At 40.6% G+C, this 23,101-nt stretch overlaps 1 protein-coding gene across 1 annotated transcript in view; it reads right to left on the bottom strand.

Moving 5' to 3' along the window:
* RGS8 (regulator of G protein signaling 8) overlaps positions 1-20,366 on the bottom strand; it is a 40,103-nt gene extending 19,737 nt beyond the window's left edge. The window contains exons 1-2 of the mRNA XM_075833129.1: positions 19,937-20,366; positions 8,386-8,493 (exon numbers count right to left, since the gene is read on the bottom strand). Of these exons, the coding sequence (XP_075689244.1) occupies positions 8,386-8,493; positions 19,937-20,064 (236 nt within the window). The 5' untranslated portion in view covers positions 20,065-20,366. The remainder of the gene's footprint in view (positions 1-8,385; positions 8,494-19,936) is intronic.
* Between the last annotated feature and the right edge of the window lie 2,735 nt (positions 20,367-23,101).

The raw sequence follows: 23,101 nt of genomic DNA, 5'->3' as shown, positions 1-23,101 counted from the left end.
ACTATCTACTAGGGGGCTGTGTGGCACTATACGAAGGGGCTATATGGCACTGTCTACAAGAGGAGGGCTGTGTGTGGCACTATCTACAAGAGGAGGCAGTGTATGGCACTATCTACAAGAGGGGGCTGTGTGTGACACTATCTGCAAGGGCTGTGTGTGGCACTATTTACAAGAGAAGGGGCTGTGTGTGGCACTATCTACAATTGAAGGGGCTGTGTGTGACACGATCTACAAGAGGGGGGCTGTGTGTAGCACTATCTACAAGAGGGGGGCTGTGTGTGGCACTATCTACAGGGGGCTGTGTGTGGCACTATCTACAAGAGGGGGCTGTGTGTGGCACTATCTATAAGAGAAGGGGCTGTGTGTGGCACTATACAAGAGGGGGAGCTGTGTGTGACACTATCTACAGGAGGTTGTGTGTGGCACTATTATTATTGTGGGGCCTAAAGGTGGTACTATTATAGTGTGTGGCACCAAGGGGGCATTATTTCCATGTGGGGCACTATAGATGGTGAGAGTTTTGAAGAGGGCAGGGAGGTGCTACAAAAGCGATAAGCCAAAGATGTTTGTGTTTCAAATTCTGCAGAGGCGATTTGAAGTTGGGAGAAGGCGTCAGGGCAATCTGGGCTGGATGAAGAAGAAAAGGAAAGGTGAGCGACTCCAATCTGAGAAGACATCACTGGTGAGTCACTGGATTTCGCTGTATTGTATTAAAGTTTTCCCACCTTAGACATTTATGGCATATCCCCAGGAAATGGCCAAAATGTGTGATAAACGCGGGTCCCAGCTCTGGTACCTGCTACTATATTGTGGAACTGACTGCAGAATCCAGGCGGAGACCAGTGGAGTGGGGGTCGCGCGTGCGCAAAGCTCTCTCCATTCTGTTGTATGGTTGTTATGGATACAGCCAAGCAGCTCCTGCTCGGCTGTTTCTGTAACTCCCATTAAACAGATTGGGGAGAGCTGCGCGCACTCGTGACCCTCACTCCACTGGTCCCCGTCTGGATTCTGCGGTCAGTTCTAGATATAGCTGCAGGTACCAGAGTTGGGACTCGCATCTATCAGACATTTTTGGCATTTCCTGTGCATATGCCATAAATGTCTAAGATGGGAAAACACCTTTAAGTTACATGGTATGCAGAGCGCTTGTGTAGGACTGGTGTCTACCATTATATGGTCACTATGTGGTGGTAATATTGGTCTTTGGTTTACTTCACACGTTTTACTACACAATTAAGAATGGTCGTATTATTTCAATATAGCTGACGGGTGGGCCCCAATAATTATTTCCTCTGGTGGGCCCAAAGTAATCCAGTCAGACACAGCACCCGCTGCTATCCCTCATTTGAATTATATGTGCCCTGGTAGAAGGAATCAATAGATAGGAGAAAAACTAGTGCAGCATTCAGGACACAGTGACAATAAAACGTATACCTAAGAAAAACACACTTTTTCTGAAATAATTACCTGCCAGGTGCTGTGTCCCGAAGGCTGCACTTGTTTTTCTCCTATCTATACATACATATTGGTCTTTTATAAATATCAGTAGATAAATGATAATCCATGTCCCGATTGAGAGCCACGACTACATCTTCTCACGAGTCTTAGGGCAAAGCCCCACGTGGCGGAATTGCTCTGGAATTCCGCTGCGGACACTCCGCAGCGTTAATCCGCAGCGGACCCGTTTCTCCATTGCCTTCCACTGCTTTTTAGTAGTGTTCGTTTAGACAATGCGGAAAAATTCTGCTGCGGCGCATAGGCTGCGGTGCGGAATTTGGTGTCCGCAGCATACAATGGTTGTTGCGGACGTGTGGCGGACTGGTTGCGGACTCATTGCGGAAGTTCTCCATTGACTTCAATGGAGATTCTAAATTCCGCAATGAAGTCCGCAGATGTCATGTACATGTTATGTGTGCTGCGGAGCGTATTGGTTTTTTAACATGACATTTCTTCATTCTGGCTGGACCTATGTATTTCTAGGTCTACAGCCAGACTGAGGAAGTCAATGGGGCTCCCGTAATTACGGGTGACTACGTGTGTGCACCCATAATTACGGGTGACTACGTGTGTGCACCCATAATTACGGGTGACTACGTGTGTGCACCCGTAATTATGGGAGCGTTGCTAGGCGACGTCAGTAAATAGTCCCTGTCCATGGTACTGAAAGAGTTAAGCGATCGGCAGTAACTGTTTCAGCACCCTGGACAGTGACTACCGATCACAATATACATCAACCTGTAAAAAAAATAGAAGTTCATACTTACCGAGAACTCCCTGCTTCTTTCTCCAGTCCGGCTTCCCAGGATGACGTTTCAGTCTAAGTGACGGCTGCAGCCAATCACAGGCCAATCACAGGCTGCAGCGGTCACATGGACTGCCGCGTCATCCAGGGAGGTCGGGCTGGATGCCGAAAGAGGGACGCGTCACCAAGACAATGGCCGGTAAGTATGAATTTCTTTTACTTTCACTAGGGAAAGTGCTGTCCCTTCTCTCTATCCTGCACTGATAGAGAGAAGGGAAGTACTTTCACCTCAATACGCAATGGCTAATCCACATCAATTTACTGCACATTTTGAGCAGATGCGCAACAGAATCTGCAACGCAGATTATGTGCGGCATTGATGCGGACAGTTGCGGAAGAAATCCGCCACGTGGGGCCATGCCCTTACAGACAACAGAGCAGTAACATAGATGAAATCGAGGAAACCTGAACTTTACAACTACTTAACTATTAAAAGATGCACAGAGGTAATAAAATAACTCTAAACTCTTCTTGGCAGACCAAAGCTGTCCTGGCCCCTGAACATTAAAGATAGTGGGCAACTTAATAGCCCTTATAGCTATGACATACTTGGTTGGAGTAAATAAAATGCAATTGAGGAGCATTTCTCGCTTGCATTTATTTTTTGGGTTTTGTTGCTTTTGTTTGGAGGGATTCAGCTTTGTTAACATTTTGGTTTTTTTGGTGCACATCTTGTCGGTTATATTGCTTATAAAACAGTATTTGCCATTTGTAGACATGTGTAATTTAATTAAATAGAAGCACATTTTAATTACAATCGAACCGATAGCTACAAAGCTGATTTACAGGCATAATCTGAGTCCTAGCCAAAGAAAGGGCTTTAAATCTCTGAACTTCATTTATAGAAGCATGTGTTAAGTGCATAGGCTTCTGCAACATTTGCAAAATTGACTTTGACTGTAGTGTATTTCCAAACGTAAGAAACAGTTTAAAGACTATGAAAATCTTTGCACTGAATTTAAAAAAAAAAATTATTTATTCGATTTCTAAGTGCAAAATAGAGCAATTTTCGAAATAGCCTTTATAAAATATCTCCAACCATTCTGCTGCTGTAAAGCCTGTGTAACTCCTGTACATAGCTGACTGTGCTGCTGTTTCTGACTTAGATCCAACAGCACACTGCTCCGGGCTCTGTCAGCTCTCTCCACCTAATTTCTCTTGGTGTTAGCAGTAGAAACGGGAGGAGGTTGTACACGGTAGATCAGAGTGTGGAGAGGGGAAGAATGCATCAATCCAAATCTTCAGGGATTGCAAATCACACTGTAATTTATAAAAGGGGAGGTGAAAGCATAGTCAGCAGTCTGCAAGGGGGGAGGGGGTGAATCACACAGGCTGTGTGTCTTTGTAAAGAGAGACAAGAGCACCCACGGCAGACTGTGTAGTCTGTGCAGGGATGGGGAAATGACACACTCCTCAGCATCAGTGTCTGTAGAAGGTAAAAGCAGTACAGGAATGAAGCTGTGCTAATACATGAGAGCTAGTGAAGGCAGCAGCACCCTGGACAAACAGAACTCACATCCAGCATGTATTACTGGGAGGGACATGCGTTCTCACAACACCCATCTCTATGTACATTACCTCCATGTTTTCTATTTATCTGCATCCCATGCCATATGTTATAATCTTGTTGCATGGCATGTTGTATCTGCTACATAAGTCACTTGTAGATTTGTCACTGAATTTAAGCTTAACCTCTTAACGCCGAAGGACGGATATATCCATCCTCAGCAGCTGCTAGTTTGCGCAGGAGGACGGATATATCCGTCCTGTGATGGCGCGGGTACTGCCACTGTACCCACGCGATCAGCGGCAGGAGCACGGCTGTAATACACAGCCTGGCTCCTGCTGCAACTGCCAGAATCAAAGCGCGCTCCGATTCCGACAGTTTAACCCATTAAATGCCGCTGTCAATAGTGAGAACGACATCTAATGTGTTTGACAGAGGGAGGGAGCTCCCTCTGTCACAAAATCGGCGCCTCCGGTCGCCGTCGGTTTTCCATGGCAGCCGGGGGCCTAACAAAGACAACCAGGTCTGCCTTCAGCAAATGCCTGTTAGGCGATGCTGGAAGCATGACCTAACAGATTGCCTGTCAGAATAATGCTTTAGTATACTAAGAATACCAAAGCATTATATATGCGATCAGCAGATCGCATAGTAAAGTCCCCTGGTGGGACTAAAAAAAAAAATGTAAATCAGTTAAATAAAGTTTGTGGAAAAAAAATAAAAAATAATTACAGTGAAAATCAAATAAAACTACTTTTTTTGCCCAAAAAGTGGTTTTATTTAGTAAAAGTGTCAAAACAAATAACACATGCACATATATGCTATCCCCGCAATCGTAACAACTTGAACAATAAAATGAACACATTCATTAAACCGCCGGATGAACGGCGTCCAAAAAAAACAACGGCAAAATTCTTTCTTTTCTCCCATTCCCCCCATAAAAATGTAATAAAAATTCATCTATAAGTCCTATGTACCACAAAATAGTACTAATAAAAACTACACCCTTGCCAGCAAAAATCAAGCCCACATACGGCCATAATAACGGAAAAATAAAAAAATTACGTCTCTTGGAATGCGATGATGCAAAAACAAGTAATTTTTTTCTAGAAGGCTTTTTATTGTGCAAACTTAGGAAAACATATAAAACCTTTACATATTTGGTATCCCCGTTATCGTGCCAACCCATAGAATAAAAGTAACATGTTATTTACGCTGCATAGTAGACGGCGTAAATTTATAACGTGAAAATCAATCCTGGAATAGCTGCTTATTTTCAATTCTCTCCTAAAATAAAGTTAATAAAAGTTAATCAATATGTTAAGCATCTAAAAATGGTACAATTACAAAATACAACTCGTCCCGCAAAAAACAAGCCCTTATACGGCTATGTCGACGGAATAAAAAAAAAGTTACGACTCTTGGAATGTGACTGGGTAAAAACAAAAAATAATCCTTGGTCATTAACATGCAAAATGGCCTGGTCATTAAGGGGTTAAAGAATTTGTAGTTATTTTTAATTTTGGGATGAAATTCAAATTCCCTCTGTCATCTGTCAAAAGAAGAGACTGAATTGTAGTCTATATCCCCTATCCCTACATACTGCCATTGCAGATCCTTAGGCAAATCTCTGAGAACTTGAGCTTCTCCCAGAGCCATTCTTTATTGTTGGATCACTGTGGATGTTAATCAGAAAGATTCCAATTTCAGATCATATTAGGGAACCACTATATGAAAAAACCTTTGCTACACATTTCCCCAGAGCATGTTCTAGCATGAAAAGCAGAAGATGAGCGTATTGCATTCTAATCAAAGAATATAAAGAGTCTATATTTACATCATAAATATATAGCTATATATGTACAATATAATATGCTTAATTGTACACTTAAGTCTTGCAATTACATTTCCTCCAGGGCCCTCCAATCAATAATGGTATTCTTATAAAATGCAAGAAGAAGAACATCAGCAAAGCACTTGTGCAGACAATGGGTTCATTGCTTGGCTGCAAAAAGGTAATATTATATAAAAAATATATATATTTTTCATTTCATTATGGAATACTGCTCTGAACAACGTGAAAATGCCAATTAGCTGGCCACATAGTGCCAATTTCCCACAGGATTCCAGCACAACGTGTGTCCGTAAAACCATTGATATGATATGCATTAAAATCACGTACAGAATTTTTTAAAATTAAAATAAGGATATTATTTATCATTGTGTGCTATATATGCTGTAATCCAGGGGTCAACAACCTTCGGCACTCCAGCTGTTCTGAAACTACAATTCCCAGCAAACCCTGAGAGCTTTTGGCTGTAATAATAAGGCGTTTGGCTGTCATGGCATGCTGGGAGTTGTAGCTTCACAATAGCTAGAGTGCCGAAGACCCCTGCTAATCAATGTAATGGGATTTCTTTATTTTTTTGGACCGATACATATGTGCTTTTTTTCTTACTATCTCTTTATTTGTGACGTCATAATTGGTCTTGCATGATGATTGGTTATTTTTGTGCTTGTATTTCATGTTAAAACTATGCTATGAGTAAGGGCACTGTAAGCCTTAAATGGCAAAATGTTTTTTTCTGTATGCTCTTTTAATGCCCATCCATAAAATGTTGGTTTTATGGACACATGCTGTGCTCGAATCCTTCTATGTGGAGTTGGAACTTAATGGAATACTATATGATAGTTTTGAAACTGACACTGAAAACAGGTCCAGAATAATTGGTCCATTTATAGTTGTTGGGCAAGGCCTGTGATACAATTTATACAATAACCAAATCTTCAGCTACAAAGATACATTGGATCATATACAGTGGAGGAAATAAGTATTTGATCCCTTGCTGTTTTTGATAGTTTGCCCACTGTCAAAGTCATGAACAGTCTAGAATTTTTAGGCTAGGTTAATTTTACCAGTGAGAGATAGATTATATATAAAAAAAAAAAAAGAAAATCACATAGTCAAAATTATATATATTTATTTGCATTGTGCACAGAGAAATAAGTATTTGATCCCCTACCAACCATTAAGAGTTCAGCCTCCTCCAGACCAGTTACACGCTCCAAATCAACTTGGTGCCTGCATTAAAGACAGCTGTCTTAAATGGTCACCTGTATAAAAGACTCCTGTCCACAGACTCAATTAATCAGTCTGACTCTAACCTCTACAACATGGGCAAGACCAAAGAGCTTTCTAAGGATGTCAGGGACAAGATCATAGACCTGTACAAGGCTGGAATGGGCTACAAAACCATAAGTAAGACGCTGGGTGAGAAGGAGACAACTGTTGGTGCAATAGTAAGAAAATGGAAGACATACAAAATGACTGTCAATGACTGTCAATCGACATCGATCTGGGGCTCCATGCAAAATCTCACCTCGTGGGGTATCCTTGATCCTGAGGAAGGTGACAGCTCAGCCAAAAACTACACGGGGGGAACTTGTTAATGATCTCAAGGCAGCTGGGACCACAGTCACCAAGAAAACCATTGGTAACACATTACGCCGTAATGGATTAAAATCCTGCAGTGCCCGCAAGGTCCCCCTGCACATGTACAGGCCCGTCTGAAGTTTGCAAATGAACATCTGGATGATTCTGAGAGTGATTGGGAGAAGGTGCTGTGGTCAGATGAGACTAAAATTGAGCTCTTTGGCATTAACTCAACTCGCCGTGTTTGGAGGAAGAGAAATGCTGCCTATGACCCAAAGAACACCGTCCCCACTGTCAAGCATGGAGGTGGAAACATTATGTTTTAGGGGTGTTTCTCTGCTAAGGGCACAGGACTACTTCACCGCATCAATGGGAGAATGGATGGAGCCATGTACTGTCAAATCCTGAGTGACAACCTCCTTCCCTCCACCAGGACACTAAAAATGGCTCGTGGCTGGGTCTTCCAGCACGACAATGACCCGAAACATACAGCCAAGGCAACAAAGGAGTGGCTCAAAAAGAAGCACATTAAGGTCATGGAGTGGCCTAGCCAGTCTCCAGACCTTAATCCCATCGAAAACTTATGGAGGGAGCTGAAGATCCGAGTTGCCAAGCGACAGCCTCGAAATCTTAATGATTTACAGATGATCTGTAAAGTGGAGTGGGCCAAAATTCCATCTAACATGTGTGCAAACCTCATCATCAACTACTAAAAACGTCTGACTGCTGTGCTTGCCAACAAGGGTTTTGCCACCAAGTATTAAGTCTTGTTTGCCAAAGGGATCAAATACTTATTTCTCTGTGCACAATGCAGATAAATATATATAATTTTGACAATGTGATTTTCTGTTTTTTTTTTAAATATAATCTATCTCTCACTGGTAAAATTAACCTAGCCTAAAAATTCTAGACTGTTCATGTCTTTGACAGTGGGCAAACTTACAAAATCAGCAAGGAATCAAATACTTATTTCCTTCACTGTATATGAAAATACATAATTAAAAATGACACTAATGAAAAAAAAGAAATACAATATACTGTATATATATATATATATATATATATATATATATATATATATATATATATATATATATATATATATATAAAAATAATATGTGTGGATGTGAGCAAGGAAACGCTTACTTTAGTGCCTGGCTGTGTTTGGCATCATTTTGTAAAGTTGAGAAATCACTTAGAGAATCTGACTTCTGTGAAAGGCAGCTCAGGTGAGTACGTATTCCTCTGCTCCTGCTAAGAAAGGCAATGGACAAATTAATAACAAATACATACACATAGGCATAAACATGGAACATGGTATAACAATAAAGACTAGCATGAAACAAAAGCAATGAACAAAAGTATTTGGCACACAATGTTGTAGATTGACGAAATCTTGTTTTATTAGAAATATGCCAATGACTTAGTGCGACGTTTCGGTCATTATGACCTTTATCAGGCACTGAGTCATTCTGGCAGTGGTTTTATCCTGAAGTTGGCACTTGTGTTTCTAGCCGCAATTAGAAACACAAGCGTCAACTTCAGGATAAACCCGCTGCCAGAGCGACTCAGTGCCTGATAAAGGTCATAATGACCGAAACATCGCACTAAGTCATTGGCATATTTCTAATAAAACAAGATTTCTTCAATCTACAACATTGTGTGCCAAATACTTTTGTTCATCACAATTGGGTTGGGACCCTATTCGTGATCCAGACAAGTCTAGTGCGATCTGAACCACTACATGAAACAAAAGCAAGACAATGGTGTGGCATTGGCTGCATCTATATTTTTACCACAACTGTATCCAGATAACTCCATATAACTATAAATATGCTTATTGTTGCCATTCTTGTCTAATCAAACAGTAAAGTCGCAGTCAAAAAGTTGCAGATAATCCTAAATGGGAACTGGATACCTGTTAATCCACCCAAGTACCAACAAAAAAGGACGAGACCAAAAAAAAACAAAAACATGGACTATGAAAGTGGGTGGTCAGGTCAACTAGAAGTTAAGGTGGTGACACAAGGGCAGATGTTTGGTTAAACATCTAATCATCCTTATTCCACCAGTGTGTAAGAAAAAGGAAATATCAGGTTATTGCAAGGAGATTTTTCTTGTTGGAAAATTTCCTTCTGCAATGTTGTACAGATTCTCAGTCAGTGAGCCTCATAGCAACTAATTAAATAGATCCCCTTTCAGGTGCTGGTTAACACCAGCACAGTCCTAACCACCTGGGATAGAAGGACTTATAAAGGGGTTATCTGGTGACAAAAAATTGTTAGCCATTATTATTATCAGAGGAAAACATCTCACTTACTAATATAGTTTAATTTTCAATTCCACTCTGAATTGCGGATTGAGGACCCAGTCACGTGGTGCCGGAATCCCTGTAGTTTTCTGCCAAGTGATAATGCGCCTACGCTCACATATGTGACAGGGGGCTTGCTGCCTTTGTTTACACAGTGAGATGTGCTGCGGACAACGATAATATTTTTGGCATTTATACGGCATTCAAAACTAGCGTTTGCTCGTTCATCGGCTGATTTACACAGGGAAATGATTGGGAACGAGTGTTCTGTGAATGCTCGTTTGCCTGATAATTGGTTGGTGTAAAAGGGCTCTTAGTGCTTGTTTGCCCCATATTTCCATGATATTTGCTTGTAGGACCTGTATAGAGAGCGACTCTGCCTAGTTTCTCATTACCTATTAAAATTAGGAATGCAGCTAACCTGGGCAAGGCCCCCTTACTCTAGGGACCCTATAGCGGCTGCATGGTCTGCCTCTATGGTACATACATCCTTGTAAATCTCAATCCATTCATTGTATTAGGCCAAAACAATTCAGACAACACGTGTTCAGACTGAAGCTTCAGTTCCACATATAAGGGTTCTATATGAAGGAATTCCCTGTACTTTTAGTGGACTGTTGATCAATTTTAGTTTTGATAAAGTCTTTAGTAAATATTCATCTTTTAACCAAACCCCCCAAAAAGTGCCTGGCATGTCTACAATATCAACCCTGCTCCCTTCCTGTTATATAGCGCAGAAAATACTGCCATGTGTACAATATAAACTGTGAGTATAGTTATTATAAATGTACTTTTTCCAATTTGAGGTTTAGGAAATAAGTAGATGGAGGGGGGGGGGGGTTAGTAAAACAAATAATACAAGTCAATTTTGCATATACATCGGAACAACCAAATAATCTTTGAATACAAAAACACATTGTTACACAATCCAGATAACTAGTGATGACAATACAACAAAGGTGCTTCTCACAGCGATGTGCAAATCAGTAGTGTGAGCAAATAAGAGAAAGGAGAAGGAAAGGAGATGAAAGTCCAATAAATCCAAATAACAAAGAAGGGACAAGGGAAAGTTACATTTTAAAGGCTATGTAAATGTTTGGAAGTGTTTTTTTTTTGGGTTTTGTATTAGTGTGTGTTAATAAACTTTGTAAATACATTTTATTAAAAAAATATTTTAACTTTTTAATAAACAGCTGCTCTGTATTCTCTATACAGAGCAGCTGTATTGTTTGCTATTCACTGAAACCGTCAGTCCCACAGACCTGACGGTTTCAGTGACAGCGGTTCCTGCGTGTCTCTGACACGCAGCATCCACCTGTAAACTTTTACGTCTAAGTTATGTAACATCTACGTATAAATACTGTGGAAATGCTCTATGATGAACAATTACTGCTTTAATTAATCATTCCAAGATGGAATAAAATTTTGGCAGCAATAATGTATCGTAGACTTGTTAATATAGATTCACAAAGCTTAGGCATAGAAGACCATGTCTTTATACGTCAGTATTGCAAACGCAACACCTTAAGCCCTTAGGGATCAATGATGCTGTACGTTTGGTTAAGTAGAACCATGGGAGGTCCAAGTGTTAGATCCAGAATATGGACAGTAAAGGGGTTTTACACTGGGTGATTATCGGGCAGACAAGCGTTCATATAACGCTTTTTGCCGATAATTGCCCTGCGTAAACAGGGCAGCGATCAGCAGATGAACGAGAAACGCTCAATCATCTGATGATCGTATCGGTTTAAAAAAGTAAAATATTTTCATTGTCGGCAGCACATCTCCTTGTGTAAACCTGCCTGTATGGTAAGATCCCAAGTAATAGTTGTCACGACCCACTGATTGCGAAGCCGTTTCCTATACAGGATTTAGGGAGGGTCATGACATCCACTGCCCGGGACCTGACCATACAAGCAGGCTGGAGGAGCTGCCTGCCGTTAGATACCTGTGGATCCCCTAATTGTTGGGGACCACATAAGTGAGACTTTAGGGCTGGGGTGTGCACCTCCACTCCCGACAATGGCTGTATTTTTAGCCTTTGCTTGGAATATCACTTTAAATAATTGGGGCTTGAAGGTCATTTGCACCTGGAATCAAACAATCACTAATATGTACAGTATACATTTTTGAGATGATTTCTACTCTAAAGAAATAAACGTTCATCATTTTTTTCTCATTTTTCTTCAAGAACAATAGGTAATTACAACGCTAATAGGGACTGGCTGAATCTTTTTTTACACTGGGCGATTTTCATGTAGACGAGAGTTCATAGAACGCTCATTGCCTATAATTGTCCTGTGCAAACACTCGATCATCTGCTGGTCGTATTGTTTTAAAAAAGTGAAATATTATCATTGTCGGCAGCACATCTTCCTGTGTAAATAGGGAGACACGCTGCCAACATGATAATAATGTATGGGGACGAGCAATCTGAGTAATGATTGCTCGTCCCCATCCATAGCTTCGTGTAACAGGAGCAAACGAGGGCCGATCATCAATGTCTCGTTGATGGGCGCTCGCTGCACCAGCCGCTTATCGGCCGGTGTAATAGGGCCTTAAGGCCTCATTCACACATCTGTAGTTTTTATCCACAATTACGGATACGTAATTGCAGATAAAATACTGACACATTAATTTCTATCGGCCACAGACACCTTCCCGTATATTTATCCGGGCCGTAGAAATGAGCTGCAAAGAAATAGGACACGGATGGTGCTTCTATACAAATTACAGCATGGTCCGTAAATACTGCACGGACGTGTGCATACGGCCCAAGACACGGATACAATACGCTCATCTGAATGAAGCCATAAAGAGGAACTTGTCTCCTGACATGTCTGTTTCAGTGAATACCAATTCTGTAACAGCTTTTCTTAGGGCCCTGTGTTGTGCCGATCCTCTGTTAATCCTCCTTAAAATGTATGAATAAATTGACAACTGGGTGTTACCATTCTCCTTGTCAAAGGGGCGCGTCCCTTCACAGTTTACGTCTGAGCACTGATTGGACAGTGTCAGACTGTGAAGGGACACACATCCACTGGTAACACCCAGTTGTTAATTTATTTAAAAAAAACTATAGGAGGAATAACAGAGGAACGGCATAACAATGTTCTAAGAAAAAGTGATAAAAAATATTTTTTGGGGGAGGGAACACAAGTATCTACTAAAACAGAAATGTCAGGAGAGGTGACAGGTCATCTTTTAATAATGTTAGCTGAAAAAAAACAAATCATCGCCTGGTATTTTAAGATTGTCTTCAATTGGAATTCTGTTACGAAAAGTAGTCCTCAGGGACCATGGCTACTGGCACTGATGTATTTGTTTACATCCAGAACATCCATGGACATATCATGTGAATATAGTACCCAATGTAGATATATCTCATTTTGGACATGCTGGACCTAAACAAATAGTAACTACTGTCCTTAAAATATCTATTCTCAGGGTTAGAAATCCAAAAGAAAATATATTAAAAAATACAAGCTTAAAACATGATCAGGTTTAATAAACAAAATAAATAGAAAAACAGAGAATTCCTCTTATTTACAGTACTATTACATGGTACGACATGGGCTATGTAAACGAGCTCCAATCAACAAGACAGATCGTTGATCGACGCTCGTTTGCTCCTATCACACGGAGCAATGATTGGATATGTATAGGGAAAAGCGCTTGTTAATGCGATCGATCGTCCTATACATTTTCATTATGCATTTGCTAGTTCATCGACTGAATGTTGCCCTAATTACACAGTATAATGATATAATTTTATGAACGCTCGTTTGGGCGATCATTGGCCCATGTAATAGGGCCTTTAGTTACTAGACCAATGACCAGGCTATAAACACATGCATTAAAGATTGGTTTGTTCGGCTCCTAATGAAATGTTTGCCTACCGGTACCTTACATGGGCACTCCAAATCAGAGAATGGAGAGTACTGGCACCCAGACAATGTAGACCAAATCAATTACAATTTACTGCTAAAGTATAATGAGTCCAATACTGAACTGCAGGAAATGTAAGTAATGATAGATTATGCATCATCAGTATTTTCAATGATTCAGTGTTTTGTCTCCATGGAAGTCAAATCCCGCATTCCACAGCGATAGCATTTCCAGGAAGGAACTCATTGATTCACGATGGTAATAGAAAAAAGGAAATACACTCTTAACTGAGGAGACAATATCTACAATTAGGTATAAAGAATGGAGGTTTAATAGCATAAGATTTTCTTATTCCCCTGGTATCCAATAAATAAATAAAAAACTTAATGTTGATAAAAAAAAAGAAAAAACTAAGTGACTTTAGCGGCTATACAGCCAATTTTCCTAAAAGCAATTCACAATCTGATTTTTTTTTAAGATTATGTGCTGAATTTAGTCAGCCAGCATGGACCTCACACTGTATTGTGGATTAAGATTCAGCCAGTCCCTATTGGAGTTGTAATGGCTCCTATTACCTATTATTCTTGAAAAACAAATAGAAAAAAAAATAATGAACGTTTATTTCTTTACAGTAGAAATCATCTCAAAAATGTATACGGTACATATTAGTGATTGTTTGATTCCAGGTGCAAATCCTCTTCAAGCCCCAATTATTTAAAATTATATTCCAAGTAAAGGCTGAAAATACAGCTATTGCCGGTAGTGGAGGTGCACACCCCAGCCCTAAAGTCTCACTTATGTGGTCCACACCAATTAGGGGATCCACAGGTATCTTACGGCAGGCAGCTCCTCCAGCCTGTCTGTATGCTCAGGTCCCGGGCAGTTGATATCATGACCCTCCCTGAATCCTGTATAGGAAACGGTTTCGCAACCAGTGGGTCATGACAACTATTACTTGGGATCTTACCATACAGGCAGGCTGCGTGGCCTGCCAGAAAACACCCTTGAATCCCCCTACTGGCATGGGAACATGTACTGTAGGCAAGCCTCAAATACTTTCGCCACGCACAAAAACTACCACTGGTCACATTAAGTGCTTTTAAGATCATATCATAAAATAACACATTTCATTGCCAGCAGAAAATTCTAAATACATAGCTATATGTCTTTGAGAAAATAAACACCATATTTAATGTATTCAAATGTATTATACAAAACAGCAGAGGTCTTCAAACATAATATATATTACTAAAGGCCCATTATCAGGCAAACGAGCATTCATATGAACTCTCGTTCCCGATCATTGCACTGTGTAAACGAGCAAACGCTCGATTACCGATTGATCGAATCGTTTATGCAGCATGAAATATTATCTTTGTCGGCAGCACATCTGTGTAAACAGGGAGATGTGCTGCCGACATGATGGAAATGTACGGGGACGAGCGATCGTAGTAACGATCGCTTGTCCACTTACATAGCTCCTTGTGAAAGGAGCAAACGAGCGCCGATCAACGAGCTGCCTCATTGATCAGCGCTCGTTTACACAAGGACCCTTCGCCATAAAGAAATGACAGACCAACTCACTCCATACAAGTTCTAAGGCCACATTTGGACTTAAAGATGCTTAAAAAAAAGAAGGGGCATGTCACGTCTTAAAGCATTTCACGAGCTGATTTTTCCCACTTTTCTGGGAGGTCGGAAAATACACTCCACATACACTGGTATCAAATACACTGGTACCAAATGACTGGTCATATGTGGCTTGCTGGTCAACAGATGTGCTTTGCACCACTGAATTGCTCATTTTCTTTTTAGACAGATGGGTTTTTGGGGGCAAAAAAGGTGAGCTATGCTTTTCCCAAAACAATGCATAACAGTGTACAAAACGGTGCCAGGTGGAGGTTGGGGAGTTTTTCTTGTGAATTAAGTTATTTGAAACCCCAGTGGACTTCGAAAAATGTTTACAAAATACGTAATTGAAGCTCAAAATGCGCATCAATTACACTCTCAAAATTAAAAAACGGTTTGGAAATAAGTTAGTTTGTTTTCTAAACCAGCATCGTATTTTTCAGCCTGTAAAATATACAATGATCGCTCTCTGGTTATAGTTTACCCCTGCTAATAAATGACCAGACATAGAAACAAATGCTGACTGGGAGCCGATGATCAAGCAATGTTTACAATAGAGGACAATGTCTGGGCTGCTATTCAATGGCGTTGATGAAAAGAAAGTGCTATCATGTGAAAATATCTACCAACCCCCATGATCAAAACCTTCAGTGGTGTTAAACTCTTGAAATATTTATATTCCTTAGGGATCACTCAATATAATGATCATGCACAGAAAATAAGATTCACTTTTTACTTATATGTCCACACAGTATTGGACCTCAAGAGTTAATGATTCCGAGGGCCAGCCATACAGCTTTACATGACATATACATGTACAATTGTAATTGTACAATAAACTTGGCTATTATTATTGCAAATACTGATCATATCCATGAGTAAGGACTAACAGGTTATTTGTGAGATAACCCCAAACAATTGGTAACCCCATAAACATCTTTAGGTGGGATTACCTACTACTAGACCTCATGGCTGGGTCCCATTGTAATGTTAGTTCATGGGCCCATCAGAGCAACCTTTGGTGGGCCAAACATGATTAAATATGGTCCATGATGGAACCATGTTTCTTGCATTTTGATAGATGTGCTGCATCAGACTAGTCACGTATTCTTGTCATTTATCTGTTAGTTATTGACCTTAAAGGGGTATTCCGGTTACAACAAGTTACCCCCTATCCGTAGGGTAAGGGGTAACTTGCTGATTGGTGGGTGTCCGACAGCTCAGACCCCCAATGTTTACGAGAACAGGGAGCCCGAAGTTGCCCGAACCCCAAGATTGAACCGAGCGTCAGGTCGCTCTTGCGCACTGCCACTCCATTCATTCTCTATGGGTGCGCCGGAGATAGCCGAGTGCAGTGTTCGTTTTATTCCAGCGCTGCCATAGAGAATGAATGGAGCGGCAGTGCGCATGAGAAACCTGTAGCTCGATTAAAACTTGGGGTTCGGGCAACTTTAGGATCCCCGTTCTCGTAAACGATGGGGGTCCGAGCTGTCGGACACCCACCAATCAGCAAGTTACCCCTTACCCTACGGATAGGGGTAACTTGTTGTAACCGGATTACCCCTTTAACTAAAATATGTAATTGAGCGTTACTTCAACCTAGGTGTACTTTAAAGGGGTTGTCCAGTTTCAGCAAATTAATCAATGGTAAAAATAACATTGGTGCAACCTCTGTAGCTGTACAGGGGCCCACTGTCACCTCAAAGCAGCCTCCTTCTGTCTATTACATTGCATGTAAATACCTGAGCTAATAAATTTTATGGCTAACAATTACTGATAGATAGTAAGAGGAACATAAGGGGCTAATTTATGATGAGATATTGGAGAGTAAGGGGTCCATATACTGTTCTCGCACAGGGGCCCTCAGATGTTTCTGTCCGCCCCTGAAATGATTGTAATTTTTTGTATAATCAAAAGTTATACAATTTTCCAATATACATTCTGTGTTAATTCCTCTGCTTGTTGTTATTCAGTAGGAATATTATTTGTTTACTTCCAGTGGATACAATTCTGTCCATGGTCATGTGATGGACACACAGGTGCTGAGATCATTAGAAGACACAGCTCTGATACACATACTGTAACGAGCCATGCACCTGTGCGTCCATCACATGACCATGGACAGAATTGTATTCACTGGATGTTCCTACTGAATAACAACAAGCAGAGATCTTGAAAACCGTGAGGAATTAATACAGAAATTATATTAGAATATTGTATAACTTATAATTATACAGACATTACATTAAAAGAATACCCATTTAAGTACCTGAGAAGAGTCTGCCTCGTTCAGGTAACCCAGTGGCTTCAATGTTAGTAGCCAGGGCGACCTAGACTCTTAGGGTATGTGCACACGACCTCTTTTCAGACGTAATGGAGGGGTTTTACGCCTCGAATTACGCCTGAATAGACGGCTCCAATACGTCGGTACACATCTGCCCATCGCTTGCAATGGGTCTTACAATGTTCTGTGCAGACGAGCTGTCATTTTACGCGTCGCTGTCAAAATACAGCGCGTAAAATGACGGCTCGTCAAAAGAAGTGCAGGACACTTCTAGGGACGATTTTGGAGCCGTTCTCTCATAGACTCTATTGAAAACAGCTCCAAAAACGGCCATAAAAAACGCAGCGAAAAACGCAAGTTGCTCAAAAAACCCTTGAAAACAGCTCCGTATTTTCAGACGTATTTTGTTAATCGTGTGAACATACCCTTACAGCTGTACATGCATAACACAATGCTCACTTGGTCAGGGCTACCGGAGGTGTACTTATGGCACCTGGGGGAGGCAGCCCTGCAGATGAACCTTGGAACCGTGACTGGGACAACTATCCCATTTCAGATACTCGGAGTCGTGAGTAAAAAACACTGGGATGAAAGAGTGGAACTAGTAGATAAAATATGTATGAGTTTTCTGTTACTGGCAGGAAATTAACTTTAAGTATTCTGCTGTGTAGTCTTGGTTTTTGTATTTATACTTTTTAAGTCTCGGACCAGGTTCACACATTGGAGCATTTTTACCATGTGCAGCCATTTATATTTTTTTACCCAAAAAAACAGATCTGATTAAAAGGGGAGGAGAAAGTCTCGGCAACAAAGAAGAAACATCAGTGATGTGTGAACCCCACCTTCATACTATAGTCCTACAGTCCATTAGTATGACTGGCTGCAATGTATATACATTTATATATAGTGATATATATTTTAGTAATCTGTATTTGAAGATAAAGTCATTTGTTATATTTATACCGATGGTATCTAGGCTTTATTTTCCTTTATCATGTCTGATGCATGAGTTTAAAGGCCCATTACCACCTACCATGCTTGAATTGGATTTAATATAGCAAAAATAACAAAAAAAGCTGGAGGCAAGCGTAGCACAATGGCTTCGGAAGTATCACAGTGGATATAGGATTGTTTATAAACACTAACATTATATCTTACATGTGAATATCAATTATAGAATTGTTAAGAACCTTGTTTGTTTTTGCAGATACGTGACAATGAGGTTAGGAGAATAATATAGGCTGCTGATTCAGGTTTTCATTAGGATAAATATCCCGGCTAACGCTGCCATCTCCCCTTAACCTGGCTTGCTCTCGACACAGATGGCCACAGATAAGGGTCTTGGTGCCAGAAGGAGATTGGTGATTTCACAGTTTGTGCCCTCAAATCTAATAATCTCTTTCTATTAACCCTTAAAATTATTCTAATTTTATTGCACGCGGGATAAGGGTGGATATTCCTAGGAAACGCTATTTTTGGTTTATTCTCTATGAAACGCAGCAGAACGCTGCACATTATGAAATACTGTTATGCATGTTTGTCACAGGTTATTAATAATGTGTAGGGCCCAAAAAAAAAAAAGGCTGGACCCTGTGTCCTGTGAGTATTCTTCATATCATTATATTAACATCTCCCCTGAGCAGCAATGCATTGACCAATTAAGATAAAACACATCGATTTGTCAAAATCCTCTGTACATAAATCCATTAACATGATCCTGGTAGGATCTTTCTGTATTTTGCATGAATTTCTATGCACCATTCAGTCCCTTCGGCTTTGCAGATTTTGCAGTAACTAGGCACAAGAGACCGGTATTTCCTACTTTGCCTAATCCATGTCCTCACAATTTCGGTGTTAGATCAAAGATCATGTTGATGACTTTGTAAATGAGTCTCATTCTCCAGTGACCGCCTGTCATCCTTCCTAATACAAATGGCTGTTTCCCTCATAGTTTACTTTTCGTTCCCCTCAGATATAGACACTGCAGTATATGATAATGTCACGGAGTGAATACCGCAGAACATCCTTTGATGTTGGAGATACAACAGACTCTTGTCATCTGTGTTTCTCATTTCACTGCCTGCTGCTATCTTTGAGGAACAGCTCTTATGGATTTTATAGTCTACCAAGATCCTTCATCACATCCTCGAGAGACAATGTATATAATGTGCACTATAGTAAAGCTGAAATGAGCCTATAAAATATATAGACTGTGATTCTTTAATAACCAATTTCATATTGACCCGCATTATGTGCACAGAGATCAGAATTTTTCCTTCGATGCAGAAAATGACAAAACATTGGAGGCTGTTAAGCTCGGTCCCTTTGATAATACCCCCTCCCCGCTTGACATTAACCAGCACTGATGTATCATCACTGCTCGCTTCATTTGCCATATACACCATAATTTACATTGATTGCTGCTTCTCTATTCATTTTGGCACAGACTGTGGGTTTAGGGAGTTTATGGAGGAGGTGACGGAGGAGATGTATTGTAATGTGAACAACAGCAACAATGTGAGGGTTGGGACAACAGAGGACGGGAGATGTGAGTGGGGTCTCTTGATAATGATGATGGTTCTTACCCCAGATTAGACCCACATGGCCGTGGCAGTTTTTCTGTTCCTTGACCCCCCAATGCAGAATCCATATCATCGGTTGAACGTGCCGGACAGCTCAAGCTGAGAGAACGAAGCTTGGTGCTTTGATGCATTATCCAGAGAGGATAGACCCCCACCTGATAAATAATCCCCCCTACACCAAGCCTCCTGCCCTTGTTTGTGTGACGGCTCAATCCCAGCCCCGGTAATCCACCCAAGGCGTCTGTTCAAGCAATGTAACACATGTTTTGATAGCTTCTTGGAGAGACTAGCACAACCCTTGCCATCCCTTGTATTGACTGATGCGAGAACTATCCTGCCTGCATGGGTACCAAAACACTAATAGTCACATGATGTCTGTTCTACGCATAACCTCTCCGCCTCCAATACCCCTATTAACCATGCTCTTACAGACCCTACCTCTGCAGTGAATGATGGAGCTTAGGAATCAGATCTAAGGATTATTAACCCCCTCAAGACTGTGCTCGAGGAGACAGCAGTGTAGCTGCAGAAGCTTGAGTTCAGATCATTACTGCAGACATAGGAAGTCACGTTAGTAGGTTCAAATGCTGAAAAAGTAAGACGGATAGGATTAGAAGGAGGAAAACCAGCTCACGTCCTGGGGATTAAATAGAACATAAGTGTCAGAGGCACAATAAATACAGTTTACACCTTTGATGTGCGATTCCACTGTGTTAAAAAAAAATATATCACAGCCTTAATGTGTGCTCTCTGCTATGCTGAAAGCAGAATATAATAAAATGACTTACATTTATAATCTAAAAAATGGAAAAGCACTTATTCTGGATATACAGGAAACTGAAGAAACCTAAAAGAGGGGTGACTAATTTGTATCATAGAAGAAGACTATGTGATTACTATGGAGCACAAGAAGATGGTGCCTCAGCGGAGATTGCCCCTCGATCTATTACCTGTGGGCAGGGTTAACCACAGTATTGGTAAGTGACTGGACAATCACAATCCTGCAAGAAGAAATGAGTATCTGGACAAACAAGTGCCAGGTCCGCCTATCCCTTATGTCCTGATATCAGTTGGTGCAGTGTGAGAAACCAGCTCCAGGTGGGTAGGTGCCATTTTTATTTTTGGTATGGTCCTGCTCTATGTATGCCCTTGCTCCTACATGAACACATTTGTCTTTGATTCTCATTTATAAGTATATTGACATTAATTGTTAAGAATTTCTCACCTAGATGTTCAGACTATATTAACTAAATATTTTCTGTATACAAGGATATGTTTAAAATTATATTTTTATTAGCAGGTGCGTGCTTTCAACTACAGAGGTTTAGAGTTATGTAGGGGTTAAGTAATGCAGTATAGGTGAGAGGCCCACTTGTAATGATCTGCGGTGGCCTCACTGGCATATAGTGTCCCTTGTTAGCTGCCTCCTTGCTGCCTGCCTGCCCTCCCATATTTGATTGTCTTTGTTGCTTGCTGTTTCCTTTCTTTTTATGTTTTTTTTATACACAATGATGAAAATATTATATAATAAATAAATAAAATAGAAGGATTTTTATTGCGTGTTTGTCTACTTGTAATTTCATGGTGGTAATTTATGGTGCCGAGCATAAACATGTCTCCATTTTGCCAGGTATTGATTAAGATGCCAGTGACGGTAAGTGTTATCTATCCGTCTATAATCAATAAATGCTGTGACTGACCTCCACCAATAAAAAAAATTCATCCATGCTTTTTATTCCATAGGGTTTTTCAGAGTGGGCCATTTCAGACCTGCCTTTAGGTTAGGTCTCATTGGGCTTTCTACATACTACAATTGATGTAAGGCAAACACTGTTGTAGCTAAAAATTTGCAGCAGTGATGAGTACACAGTAAGGCTTCATTCACATCTGGGTTGGTACCCGTAGTCCAACGGAACCCTTGCCTCTGTTATTCCCTTGTTCTGCTCCTCTGGAGGAGCAGAACAATGGAACACACTGACGCAGATGTGAACATAGCTTAAGAGATTGCAGTGAGGACAGAACTTTCCTTCATGTTGTTTTTTCCTTATCAAAGTAAAAGCTAATAGTATAGTAGAAAGGGCTTAATTATAAGAGGTGCTAGTCGTACCCGGGGCCTGGTGCATGAGGTGGCCCAAAGGCCCACATAAGATGCCCCAAGTTTTATAAATGGCACATGGTAGGTGGAAGGCCCTGTTACAGATTTTGCATTGGGGCCCAGGTGCTTCAAGTTATACCTTTTTATAAAAGTATAATAAAATAATTCAATATTTGAGTCCTGTTGAATCCTTTTATATGTGGGTTTGAAAATAAAGTTCCGCTGCCAAGTTGAAATAAACACTGCTACCAATCTTTGGTAATTAAGTCCATCTCTGCCAGTCGATTAGGTCATTTTACTATGCCCATCTGTCTTTTGCACTGACAGTTTGGGCGCCCCCAGTGGTCCATTCAAATGTGCAGTGCACCACCAGGTGGTGTATTAAAAAGAACTCACCAAGTCCTCTATTTCCTCCAGTGTAATGGGTGGTAAGAAATGTCTATCACTTTGTAAAGAATTAGGAGACACTCTCAGCATCGATAAGGACATATATTTTTCTTTTGGGAGATATTGGGAGCATTTTTGTAATTGGAATTAATGCTGGATACTGGTCATATGACGACTTGGAATATACTGGCTTTAAGTGTACATATCGTAACCAAAAAACATCATAATCACACGTTGTTAATGTATTACGTTTTGTATCTATAAAGACAATTTTAAGTCAACCCCCCCTCTCTTGCGGGTGTAAAGTAGGATCTGTGCTCTGTGATCTAAGCCAATCAGATGTGTCCTCTCTGCTGCTCCCACTCTCCCGCATGCAATTTCACTGAAACACAGAGTGAGAAGTTTCGGGTGCATCCCCCTCCTCACCTCCTCCCTGTCTTCTGTTTATAGTTTTACAGATGGGACAATCCCTTTAAAATCCAATTAGTTGTAAAAAAGAAATAAATAAAATGGCTGTAGACATTTATTTCTAAGTGGAGCTCCACTTTGTCTAGGGTAATATAAGCTGTAAATACAAGATAGCACTGTATATTAGACTCCTTTATTTCTTTTTACCACTTTCTTAGTAATTTGTTGCCTAGTCTCATGTCTGGATACTGTAATTTGTTTGCTGCTGTTTTTTTTAG

The sequence above is a fragment of the Rhinoderma darwinii genome, chromosome 7 (genome assembly GCF_050947455.1).
Source record: "Rhinoderma darwinii isolate aRhiDar2 chromosome 7, aRhiDar2.hap1, whole genome shotgun sequence".
Taxonomy (NCBI): Eukaryota; Metazoa; Chordata; class Amphibia; order Anura; family Rhinodermatidae; genus Rhinoderma; species Rhinoderma darwinii.
This window is presented reverse-complemented; position numbering and strand designations above follow the sequence as displayed.